At 33.3% G+C, this 13,885-nt stretch overlaps 1 protein-coding gene across 2 annotated transcripts; it reads right to left on the minus strand.

The window, feature by feature from the left end:
- Window positions 1–10,145: 10,145 nt before the first annotated feature.
- On the minus strand, window positions 10,146–13,493 carry LOC107893577 (glycine-rich RNA-binding protein RZ1A). 2 transcript variants are annotated; one of them, XM_016818612.2, is made up of 4 exons: window positions 13,334–13,493; window positions 11,510–11,636; window positions 10,451–10,983; window positions 10,146–10,344 (listed from the first exon to the last, which is right to left on the minus strand). In XM_016818612.2, the coding sequence occupies exons 2-3, from the start codon at window positions 11,618–11,620 to the stop codon at window positions 10,465–10,467; spliced, it is 630 nt and encodes a 209-aa protein (XP_016674101.1). In that variant the 5' UTR covers window positions 11,621–11,636; window positions 13,334–13,493; the 3' UTR covers window positions 10,146–10,344; window positions 10,451–10,464. The 2 variants fall into 2 exon arrangements, with proteins under 2 accessions (XP_016674101.1, XP_016674102.1); XM_016818613.2 differs by having other exon boundaries at window positions 11,510–11,628; window positions 13,334–13,490.
- Window positions 13,494–13,885: the final 392 nt, after the last annotated feature.

Genomic DNA, 13,885 nt, shown 5'->3' on the forward strand with positions numbered 1-13,885 from the left:
AAATGTGAAATAAATGATAAATATGGACTGATAGGGATCATAGGAAAATTCTTCTAAGGCATGGTTTTGATGAATTTTATATATTTGGTGTTTTGTGTAATAAAGACTAAAATGTCAAATGTATAATTTTAGGGGCTAAAGTGCAAAAATGCCCAAAGATGTTTTTGTGTATTAAATTGAATGTGTTGGTGATTAACTGAGTTAATTGTGAATACATATAGATCAAGAAAGGAGAAATTCAGGCTTAGATAGAGGCAAAAACAAAGTGCTCGATTGATCGACTAATATCGTTATTTTTACGTCCAAGGTAAGTTCGTGTATAATACATATTATTTGTATAATGTTTGTATGTGATGAAATAAATAGAAATGAGATTGAGAAGTTGGAGTATGTGAAATGTGTATCGAATTTGAGGCACTAAGTGTGCGAGAAATGAAATAGCTACGGCTATTAAAAATGGCACTGGGTGTGCGAGAATATAACAGCAATGGATGAATAAATGGCACTATGTGTGCGATACCGATAAAATTTTAGTTTAATGAAATGGCACTAAGTGTGCGATATTGTTATAGCTTCGGCTAATTAATTGGCACTAAATATACGAGTTCATCGAATGTTCAAATATGATCGAATGAAGTAGTGTATCGAGTACTGAAGTGATAAATGTAATAGATAAGAACGTGATGATACAGGTATGTACGGAACCTATGTGGTTGGTGATATTGAGTATGAAGTAGATGAAAGGTTAGTTAGCTAATTGATAGAATTTTATTTTAACTGACGAGTTAAATGTGTTATATCATGAACTTACTAAGCTTTTAAGCTTACTGTATGAAATGTTCTCTGTTTTACAGTATTATAAAGCTAGCTCGGATGCAGGGATCGTTAGTGACTCACTCACACTATCGGATATCTATTTTAGTACAATTTTGAGAGTTGTATAAATGGTGTATGGCATATATAGGCTAGAAGTATTTAGTATGTTTTGTGATGTGAATATCCAGCCATGAGATTTGGCTTGTAAATGTTGGTATGTATGGCCTTTTAAGTTGGCCTAAATGGTGTGTTTGATAGGTAAGTCATATGATGTATTTGATGTTCATGTGATGGTTTGAACATGAAATGTTGAATTGGCAGGTTTTGTGGTATGAAGTATGTGATAATAAATGATGAGTTTATGTATTTGAAAACTTATGTAAGTTGTAATGATTTTGGTACATTAACTAGGTATATTTTGGTTGTGAAATTGAGTAAGGAATTGAATGGTATTTGAATGGCATGAAATATATACAAAATGGTTGAATTGGTTACCTAGGAATGTATGCAAATAATGCTAAAATTTTGCGAGTTTTGAGTGCTTGAGATAGGTGGGAAATTTGGCTTAAACCAAGCCTAATTTCACCCCACACGGTCGAGCACACGGGCGTGTGTCTTGGCCGTGTATCTATTATAATTAGTTATTCAAGTCAGTCTCGAGCACGGTCATGGGCGTGTGTGGCCATTTCGAAAGGTACACCGGCTAGACACACGGGCATGTGGTCGGCTGTGTGACCCAAGTCAGTTTCAACCACGGCCAAGGCACAAGGGCGTGTCTTGTGGCATTGTGGTTAAGTTAGTATGTATGCCCTGTTTTGCCACGGTTTAGACATACAAGCATGTCTAAAGTCATGTGAGACACACGGCCTGTTCACACGGGCGTGTGACCTGTGAAACTTTGAAAATTTTGTTAAATTTCTAGGAAAATTTGTATGTGCTCGGTTTAGTTTCGACCCCTTTCTAAAGCATGTTTAAGGTCTCGTTGACCTATGTAGGGACTTTGTAATGTGTGTGAAGTTGATGCTATGATGATTGAGAAATGAATGTGAGATGATTAGATTTGTCCGGTAACGCCTTGAACCCTAGTCCGGCAACGGATACGGGTTAGTGGTGTTATAATAATCATTTGGACTCATACCCCGCACTTAGACCATAAAACTTCATGTAACACCCCTAACCTGTATCCAATGCCGGAACAGGGTTAAAGAGCATTATCAAAGTTATAACTCAATCATTCAAACATTTTATAAACAATTCTCATTCAAAACAAAAAAAAATTCATTCATATAGTCCTTAATACGAGCCCCCGAGGCCCAAAAATAGACATTAAAAATGATTCGAGACTAAACCGAGCACTCAAGGAATTTTTGGAAAAACATGAAAATTTTTCAAGGTGTAAGGGGTGTTGGCTAGGCCGTGTATCTCATACGGCCAATAGAAACGCCGATGTCTCAGGCCATGTGGCCATTTGAAATGGAATCACTTAGCCATGTCCCAGCCCGCATCTGACCCCGTGTAACTCTCCGGTTTAGGTCACACGGTCAGACCACACGCCTGTGTGCTAGGCCATGTACCCTTCGAAATGGCCTTGCACACACGTGTGCTAGGCCGTGTGCTAGGCCGTGTGAAGCTATTAACTTGCTTCAAAAGAGGAATCAGGGAACACACGATTGAGATACTGTCCGTGTCTCTGCTCGTGTGGACAAAAATAGGCTATTTTCCAAGCCCTTTTTCTCACCCAAGTGGTTTCAACCTAGACACCACAACATGCATATAACTAGGGCATAAATAAGCACTTAAACCAACTACCATACACAAACCACACAAATAACATGATATCCACAAACACATTCATTTGACCACTTTTAAACATACCAAAGATTTTTCTAAAGTATAACTAAATGGTCAATTACATACTTTAGACCATGTGCCTAACTTAGCATACATGCTCATTTTAATTCCAACCATTAGCTGCACAAGGTATCAATCCACAATAAGGCATTCACAAGGCCACTATACACCATATATCAAAAGGCCATATATATACATATTTACTTATCAAAACACATATCATTCACAAGCCAACTCACTTGGCTAATTACACAACCAACATATAGGCTACCTTAACCAAAATACCTATACATGTCATTTAACCCAAAATATACAAAGTCCAAAGTACCAAAATGAGAGTTTGATAGTGCAACACGATCTCCGATGGCTTTCGAATCGAGCAAGCTTCTGAAATACTATAAACACGGAAACATAAACTGAGTAAGCAATTAAGTTTAGTAAGTCCGTAATACTAATCAATATAACTTACCTATTCATCCACAATTTAAATAAGCATAAATAAATATAGACAAATTCCAATTCGGCTAATAGCCTATCATGTAAACATGAGTAGGTTAGTCATGCAGGAATTCAATCACTATATATTAGTTTTTGTATTTCTCACGAATACATATACTAATTAGTATTAACTCGGATCACCTCGTATTATCACGGAGCTTATTGAATTCTTTAAATATCGATAAATATACTTACTTTGTCTTTCCAAATCTTATAACGGCTTACGGATATGAGTACATCATTTTTTTTGTGCCATAGTCTGACTATGGTCTTATACGTGAATTGCCATTGCCCTGGCATGGTCTTACACTCGTAGTGCCATAACCCATTTATGGTCTTACATACAAATATTGTTATGGTCCAAATCCTGTGATGTACTTGTTTGAACATTTAGTTACATTTCAAAAGTCAATAATAAATATTAATAATTCCATGATATCATTCATCAATCAAATAAATAAACATTAATTGTTTAACTATACGAACTTACCTCAAATTCAAATGGAGAATACGATCGTTTAGTCCACGACTTTATCTTTTCCCTAATTTAAATCCAAAGGTTGCTTGTCTTGATCTATATTATCAAATTTAACTAATTTATTTCACATTCTATTCAATTCAATCTAAATTTCATGTTATGGAAAATTTACCATTTTGCCCTATACTTTTGACCTTTTTTACAATTTAGTCCCTAGGCTCGTAAAATGAAATTCATGCCATTTCTTACCTATAAAAGCCTAGCCGAATTTCATATGTACACATATCAGCCCATACTTTCCACAATTTTACACATTTAACTTAAAATTTTCACATTTCACAAATTAGCCCCTAATTCACATTTTCATCAAAAGTCCCTTAAAAAAGTTGTTTAATTAACAACAAAGACTCATATTCTTCCATTAAACACCAAAAACAACCAAAATTCTCTCATGGAAAAACCCTAGACGTTCAATTATATTGAAATTTAGTCCCTAAATTAGCTAGCTTAAGCTACAAGGGTTCTAAAAACATAAAAATCAACAAAAACAACCACCAAAATAACTTACATGCAAGGGAATTTGTGAATGAAAATTCAAGCTTTTCTATGATCTTAGTTTTTTGAAATTTTTGGCTCAAAAAGAAGGAGGAAGATGACCATTTAGTTTTATTTTATTTAATTTAACTTTAGTCATCAAATTACCAACCCTTACCAACTTTGACTTTTCATTATTACACTCTATGTATATCCACTATCTCTTTTAATGGTCTAATTACCACATAAGGACTTCCAAATTAAGTTCTATAGCTATTTAACACCTTTAGCTAATAGAACACAACTTTCACACTTTATGCGATTTAATCCTTTTTCACAAATTAAGCATACAAACGATAAAATTTCTTAACGAAATTTTTATACCATAATTCTAACATGCTATAGACCACAAACTAACATTAAAATAAATTTTACAACATCGAATTTGTGGTCCCAAAACCACTGTTCCGATTTCACTGAAAACAGGCTGTTACACTTCATACATTCCATACATGCATGATCATAAAGCTTTCATTTTGTATCAAAGTTATTGCATCATACTTTGCTAGTTTCATTTTCACTATTTGGTCACTTAGCATAGAAGTTCCTAGAACGTACACACTACATGCAAAAACAAACCTAGGGACTCACTTGACTTCCATTTTCGACTTCAGATTTCAGATCCAAACTTCCATAGAATGGTTAGCTTCAACTATTTCTTGGCATGAAGCTCTCCTAGGTGGAGATTCATATCAGCACATCAACTTTCGTCAAGGAAGGTAGCATTCCAGGTTGATTCAGATCTAGACCAAAAAAAAAATTCCTAAAGAAGGAAGAGGAAAACTCCTCTTCTTTCCATTCCTGATTACCTAATATACAACCTTTATCCCTATAAGAACTTGACATGCATCAAAATCCTATTATATCTGTCATATGGGTGGTCTAAAACTATGAGAGAAACATGTACAACAATCACAGTTATAAATATAAATAAATGTTTCTAGGTCAAGCTCATCGTTCATTCCTACCATCTTATTAGAATATAACTAGCATGTTAACTAGTCAAACTTGGCTTATAATGCCTTTCAGTGATATCCCGGTTTTCTAAAAATTTCTTAATATTTTACTTAGTTCTACTTCTAGAGATGTCTCACTTTCTGAGACATTTTTCACTAGTTACCCCAATGTTAACGGTTCGCACAATCTATCCACCAAAGTATCATTTGGGCGGATGGAACTATGCTACTGTTTACGTCTAACTTGTTCACCTAACCAAGATTTTACCCAAGAGCATACCTGTAGACTTCGGCCTCTTGGTTCAATCTAGCACCTTACTTACTCAAAACTGATTCCATAATTCTTACCTCTAAACAACACTCGAGCACTAGGGCTTCGCCAGGCAGGATGTCACATTTCTAGTCTCATTATGTTATTAAGAAATGGTATATACCTAAGGTTGAGTTGGTCTTATATTGAGAAATTTAATTTTGGTACTTTAGATGGAAAATGTTAAATTGAACATGAATATATGAATTGAAGTAAATAAATGTGAAGTCATGAATAGAAGTTGAAATGTTATTTATATGTTAATTTAATGAAAGAGATGTTTAAATCTTGAATGAATGCAAATAAGCACTTGATTTTATGTACTAAGTTGACTATAGTGTTGAAGTTATAGTTTAGCATGTGAATTAATGCTCAAAAAGGTGTTGTAATGAAATTTGGCCATTTAGGCCACTTGGTATTGAATTCAGTAGGTTTGGATTGAATAAGTTTTATATTCTAGAGGAAATTTCCTCTGAAGTCGCGACACTACCCTATTGATGTTGATACACAGAGCTTTTGTTTCCATTGTCGCAATTCTCTCCTATTGAGGTTGTGACATTGAATCCCTTACCCTCAATGTTGTAACGCCCCTTGCTGAAGTTGCGACGTCAACCTTCTATTTTCAATGTCGCAACTCACCTTGATCAAAGTCATGACGTCAAGTTTCTTCCTTAAATGTCGCGATGTATTCCCTCATGGTCGCAACGTCAATTAGGTACTTTGAAAATTTTACATTTTAGTCTCTCAATCAACATAAACTTTTCACAAGATCTTTCGTATGCTCATATATTGCCTAGATTTGATTAAATAACACAATATAATTAAGAATTGAACATACTAACTAGTGTAAATTGTTTATTTGATATGCACATGAAGTTGTAGTTATTTCGACAATGAATGTTATATCTCATATCTTGGATCCGGCAATCGAGTCGGGTGTGGGGTGTTATATTAGATAAATTTTATTTATTAACAAAGGGGATACTATAATCATTAACCATGGGAGCAAAAGGTTTTATATTGACTTAGTGGAAACTAAGCCGACCGATGCCATTAGCATTATCGATATAGATTGTGAGGTTGATTTCATTCCAGCTTTGATTACAAGGAGCCTGTAAATCCTATTTCAGTTAATTATGGTTTAAAGGAGGAAGAAACTCAAAATTCCAATTTTAAACCTTTCACGGGTTTAGCTAGAAAATTAAACAAAGAACCATGTTGCAATATTTTTGCCTAACATCAGTAGAAATAGGAAGGTTGGTGAAGCAAATTCAAAGACAAGTTCAATCTTCGAATCGAAGATTATGAGAGAAAATAAGAAAATTGAGAATAAGCCAAAGTTTCAAGCGAGAAGGTATACATTAGGTGGGTGATCTCATCTAGAGATTTTATTCATCAAAATCTGCTTGATTTTTTTTTTCTTATTTCAATTCAGATCAAACTTTTTAGATTTTTTTGGGTTTAATTTTATTTTTAATGTTTCATTCGTTTTTGTTATAAATGTTTTATAATAAAAACTTAAATTTAAATTAATAGGAAAAAATTGGCAATGTTTAAAAGTTCTGCCAGTCTTTCTTGTATTTGTTGTTCTATTTGCTGCAACTTGGCAAAAAGAAACTTCACTCTGTTAAACTATTAGTGGAAAGAACAAGATAATTGAAAATCTGGGAAGAAATAAAGAGGCAAGATCAGTGGAGATTTATCCATAAAAAAATTGTTATGATAGCAAGCTAATGGAAATGTATGATACCACATTATTAGGTACATTATAGAGATTATTGTATTAATAGAATGTAAAATTATTTAAAAGCACTGAGTATTTAAGAATGATTATTTTTACTTTTTGCTATTTGAATTTGACTTTAATGTTTAAATTTATTTTCTTTTTCTTTTTAAATTGGTACTTATTAGAGGTGTGTATGGGCCGGGCAAAGGCCCGCCCGAAATGTGGGAGGGTTTGGACAAAAATATAAGCCCGAAAAATGGGCTTGGACAAAAAATAAGGCCTGTTTAAAAAATGGGCCGGGCGTCGGGTAAGGTATTTTTAGTCCGGGCCCGGCCCGAATTTACTAATGGACAAAAAATCTGCATATTTTTTTTTATTTTTGAATCTTATTTTCTTGTTGTTTTCTCCATATTTTGCTACCATTTTACTATTATGTTGCTATTATTTTGTTTTTATTGTTTGGATATTGTATAAAATTTATTTTATTGTTAATTTTCTTATTATTTTAAAGGTATTTGTTAATTTTTTATTATTTTAGAAGCATTTGCTTGTTAAGTTGCATTTATCTTAGTGTTATTTAAGTCTACATATTTTTCAAAATTTATTTTCAATTTTTTAGGAAATATTTATTTTGATATTTTTAGTATTTTTGATGTATTATATATATTTAAAAATAATATAAAATAATATAAAAAATTAATACGGGCGGGCCGGGCCGGGCCCGAGTTTTAATATTTTTATCCGGGTGGGCTTGGGCAAAATTTTAGGCCCATTTTTTGAGCCTGGCCCAGCCCAAGCCCAATAAATGGGCATGATTTTTTAGTTGAGCCCAACCCAAACCGGACCCGACCCGGCCCATGAACACCTCTAGTACTTATATTTGGCTTCATTTACACAAAAAAGTCCTGTTCAATTTTTAATTATGTGGTTATTTTAATTTTTTTTAATTTTAATTTACGTTCTTAGTTTTCCTAAAATATGTTAGGTTTTAAATTTACAAAAAAAGAAAAAAAAGGTTGCCGATTGTCCCCTGCATAGCAATCTGTTTGGGATTCATGACTTGTTATTCAGAAGAGTCTGCAATTTGCTCTTTTTTAATCAAAAACATTTAAAGCTAATCAAGTATATTATTTATGAATATATGTTTTTAATAACTAACTAGTGTGATTTCACCTATTCTTCACATTAATTTTAAAGTTATAATATACTCAAGGTTATTGTGTTCTTTCATATTTGAAATTTAATTTCATGATTTTATTTTTAAAAATTTAAATTCATTTATTATCACTGTTATTACTTTTTTGTTAAATTTATTAGTGTGAAATTTTAAAAATAAAAAGAAAATCCAATTGATATCCATGTAACAAAAACAAATGACACCATAATAGACCTAAATTTAATAAAGAATTTTAACTATGTTAACAATCCTTAAAAATTCACAACATTTTAATCCATATAAAATATTTAGGCCAACTAATTATATTAAAAAAATCGAAGTGTCAAAGTATGTCAAAATTGAAGTACAGAGATTCAGTGTCAGAGTGAAATATAAAGATCAAAATTAAAATTTAACCATTCTTATATAATCTAAAAAAATAAAGGGACTAAAGATGAAATTTGACCATAATCTTTTAAGTAAAAGCCTTAATTTTATATATTATGTATATATAGCTGTATAGATGTACATAGTAGATTCCAAGAACAGGAGTGAAAAACTAGCAAACTCAACAAACAATTGATGCACGGAGGCAGTAATTAAACTAGACAAAATAAGTAGGGCAATGAAATTATAAAAAAAATGACAATAAACAACGCAAATAAGCATATCAAAATCTAAATACCACATAAATAAATATATAAATACCCTAAAAACCTGTTATAACTAAAAAAAATATACAAACACAGACGAATATGCAAATTGTAAGGTCTAGGTCTAGCAGCAATGCAGGTAAACCAAGAAAATATTCCATCACGCATCAATAATTGGAGGACAGAAGGTCAAAAGCTTCAAGTAGCAGTAGGAAAAAATAACAACAAATTCAAGATCTAGGAGAGGAACCAAAGAGCAATTTCATTTCAGCAGATAAAAATGAGGCATCAATCTCCTACACAGCCACTGGTAGACCAACCCTCAAAAGAGTTTGGAACCATTAAGAACTTGGAAAGCACAATCAAGCTGAATGAATTACATTAACCAGTTTTTTTCCCCTGAATTTTAGCCAAAACAGATCAAGACACGGACAAGGCAAGAATGGCAATCTGCACCCAAATAGAGCTACACAGTGTAGACTCATGAGAACCAAAAAACAGCAGTTGCTCAACTCATCAAAGAGCTTCTAAACAACTTGCCATGCATGTGTTTAGAGGAAATGGAACTCTTCCATCAATGTCCCATGATGAACATGAGGTGTGATTATCTTTCAGTTAGTATGGTAATCCGTTGTGTCCAAAAAAATCCCAATTTTAAGGTGTTTATAAAACCAGGTCCAATTAGCAACAAAGAAACCCAATCAAGTATCCATAAAGGCCAGAAATAGCCAAGCATCCCTGCCAAAATGTCAACAGTATTAATACCACACAAACTATTAATTAAAGAACTAGGACAGAGCAAAGCAATACATAAGAAGAATAAATTACCTGATTGACTCCTGTTTATTTAGTAAGATACTGCAAACAGGGCAGCCAAAACTGGGAATTTACTTCCAAAGAAAGATTCTACTCCTCAAGTGAGAATAAGCAAAACCTGAATGGTGGATTCCTCCCCATCATTCTTCCGTATGCAAATATCAAACCATCTTCCATAAATTCAAAAATGACATGAGATGTTGGATGGAAATGAAGGCAATGGCTGTCAACAATGCATGTCACAATAAATGGAGCATTAAGAGAGCATAAGACCATATTTGAAAGTGCATGTCATGAAAGTACAAGACTCCATTGGACCAAAATATCAAACACAGCATTTTAAGAACACAGTTGTAGATCCGTGCAAGTTTCACACTTCATAGGACAGAACTATTATATTGTTCCACCCAGACAACAACAAAGAGCATATCGTGCAAAAAAGAAACTTCTTGCTTCACAGAGCATAAAAGCAGCAACCCAAGTTCATCAGCTGCAATCAAAATATGCTTCCATGAGTAAAATGATATTCATCAGTTTGAATTCAAGGTAGAAAAAGAAGAAATTAGCAAGAAATAAAGTGAGCGAATTATGCATACCACAATCAGTCATCTTATGAACGATGACCTCCAGTTCCATGACGCTCATATGGTCCAGAACGATCACGATTATATCTATCACCTCCAGCTCCAGCACCCCCACGACTACCTCCATCCCTGCTGCGCCCACCAGATCGATCTCCATTCCGGTCAGGACCATAACGACCATTGCTGCTGCCACCACCTCCACCATAACGATCCACCCTACCACCATATTTACCCCCGTCACTAGGACACTCCCTAGCAAAGTGTCCAGGTTTACCACACTTAAAACACTCCCCACCATGTGATCCACGCCCACTATCATAGCCCCGGTTACGATCACGGTCATGATCACGTCCATGATCGCGGCTACGGTCACCATCAGAATCTCTACCTGACCCTTGATGAGGCTTAGCTTTATCAACAGTTATATTCCGGCCATCCAAATCCATTCCATTCATTGCTTCAATAGCTTCCTCCATTGCTGCTTTATCATCAAAAGAGACGAACCCAAATCCACGAGAACGGCCAGAAAACTTGTCAACAGCAACCTTAATCAAATGAAAGCTCTCAGTCACATCTATTTGATCATTTAACTATAAAATATGGTTAGAAGTGCAGGCCAAAACCAGAAAAATTAATGTCATAATGCATTCAGAAAATAATAAAGCTCCTCAGCAGTTCATCAGTTACAATCCTTAAAACAAATAAGGCTATAATGACTACTAGATTTGTTTCAGAAAACTCATAATTTCATCCAAAGTACTTGAATCTTTCAGGTTTTGAATTGCCTTCACTCATAAATTGCAGAATAAACTGACAACTTAAGTTAGAAGAATAATTTTTGAGGAGGAGGTGGGTCAGGCATTCAGAGACAAAAGGTGGTTACATGGAAGCAAAAACAAAGGCACTGACACAGCTTACAGACTAATGAAAACCAACCTTCAGTAAGAGATACAATGAAAAATTACAATTCTTCGACCAGGATCAAACTCAATGATCATACTCAGTTAAGCCAAGTATTTAGAAAATAAATAAGAGAAGGGATGTCATGAAAAGAGAGATTCAAATCATTACCTTAGCGTCAAGAAGATTTCCAAACTTTTCAAATGCATCTTTTAGGCCCCTATCTGTTGTTGCCCATGAAAGATTACCAATAAAACAGCGGTATTCTATGTCTTCTGACATACTGTAAGCTGAATTTCTTTCAGCAAAGGAATATCACACAAATATATCCATCAGCGCATATGTGTTATATTAATTTGATATATCTTCATGGATTAAATACGCTATTACCAGATCAGTAAGGAAACATGCTCTAAAAAAGATAAGAATAAAGATGGAGCGCAAGGAACCCCGTGTGTTGGCCTTATGGCCAGGGTGTTCACTGCCCCAGGTGTGGCCTGGGTTTGAGTCGTGTTAGTCGCGTTGTTGTTAGGGCTTTACCCTCTTCTTGTAATTCACCAAAAAAAACAAAAAGATGGAGCACAAAGAATTCAAAGTAATGGCAACAAAAAGAATAAAAATCAACTTATGACTGTTAAAATTTCTACGACCACGAGAAATCAATTTTCTTGCATTCACAATATCTTTTATTGAATAGATCGCAACCTAAAAGATTGGAAAACTCCAAATAAAATGCCAACACACGTTCAAAAGCAATCACTTATGAGAAATAAAAATGGCTAAAGGCATGAAATTTTGATAAAATAAAAATTAAATGAACATATGACAAAATCACTTAATTGCATACAGTTGAACAATTTCAAGTAGAAAATATTAGGCACTGCTTAGTTGTTGCTTTTACACTTCCACAAGTGTTGCTAAAACAGAGAAGCAAATAATAGTAATTGAAAAAAAGAAACATATTTGATTGAAAGAAATGACAAGAGGATAAAAATCCTACATATATTCAATTATGTGATGTGGGATGAAATTCACGATTGTTATTTCTGTAATTTTCAGTAGTTTTTATGTTTCTTTTGCAGTGTTAAAAACGGTGTGTTCTGGTTTAATGAAACGGTGCGTTCCATGGTAAAACCGTTTGATAGTCAGTTAATAAAATCGAGATGGAAGGGCCTGAAGGCTCATGACAGTTTTGCACAACGAACTTTCTATTCGCCTTCTCTAAAATTTTCTATTCTTTCCCTTTCTTCTTCTTGACTGAATCTTCTTCTTTGCTCCTTAATCTTCCATTCTCAATTTGGTTCATAACATTATGATTGCTCCATATTAAAGTAAAAAAATTATGCCTTCAACTGTTTTAGAAATTTTAGTTTCTTCAACTGTTTTAGAAATTTTAGTTTTCACTTTTCAACTATGTTAGTATTTGCTTTTTATATATTCGTGCACCTTGCTCCTGATAGTATTACGTGACTGCTAGTAGAAACAACGACCAGAAAATTGATTTGAACTACAATGCCCCAAATCTTCACCATAGATTAATTACCGAAATCAAGAAAGCCCTTCAAAGAAAAAAAAATCCACCTTTCTTAATCATCAATCGTGTCATCCTAACAATATTATCAACCATTTGAATGCAGTTTTGCACCATATCAAACAACCCTGAGTTAGCTAACAGTAAGCATTCAAATTCAAAATTAGTCTCAGACATTCGAGGTTTTCACAAAACCCTAAAAAGGAGTTCGCAACAAATTTGTTCATATAGATTATCAACAATCGAAAATGATTCCAGAATGTAATAAAAAAACCGATTAAATAATAACAGATTGCATTGAAAATCATTACAAGTAAATTCAATCATGTGAAGCTAACAAACAATGAAGCATAACTTAATCGATATCAGGACAATAAATACAAGATTGTAGAAAAGAAACACATTTTAACTGGAAAGATTAGGGATTAAGAAGAGAGAGAAAGAGAGAGAGAGAGTTAGCGTACCAAAGAAGAAGAGACGATGGAGAAATGAAAATTTGCCTTTGTTTCGAAGGCAAAACCTAAAAAATGAACTGTGGACACTGAGGGAGCGAATCAGCAGCCAAAGCAATAACCGTGCATCCGAATAAGGAATTTGCCCACCATAAAAAAATAATATAAAAATAATGGTTAAAGGGATATATTATGTAAATAAATAGTAAATATTACTTTGACTTGTATTTTAAATGTTTAATTAAAAATTTTATTAGAAAATATTATTCTTATTTAATAGAATTGTGAAAATAATTTTTTTTGGAAAACTTTTATAGCAGAATTTTTAAAATAAAAATCGATAAAAAAACAAGTTTTAACAAAATTATTTAAAAAATCTGATATAAAAAAATTATAACAAAATATTCAAAATGAGAGTGGATTTAATATAATTTTTTATAAGAAATTGTTTTTGAAATAAATTATTTAGATGGATTCAATATCTTAATAGGTTTTTAATTATTAGTATACTAGGTTTTTTTCCTCATGCGATCTACAAATTTAAAGTGCGTTAAAATTATTTGA

This window comes from Gossypium hirsutum, chromosome A13, assembly GCF_007990345.1.
Source record: "Gossypium hirsutum isolate 1008001.06 chromosome A13, Gossypium_hirsutum_v2.1, whole genome shotgun sequence".
Taxonomy (NCBI): Eukaryota; Viridiplantae; Streptophyta; class Magnoliopsida; order Malvales; family Malvaceae; genus Gossypium; species Gossypium hirsutum.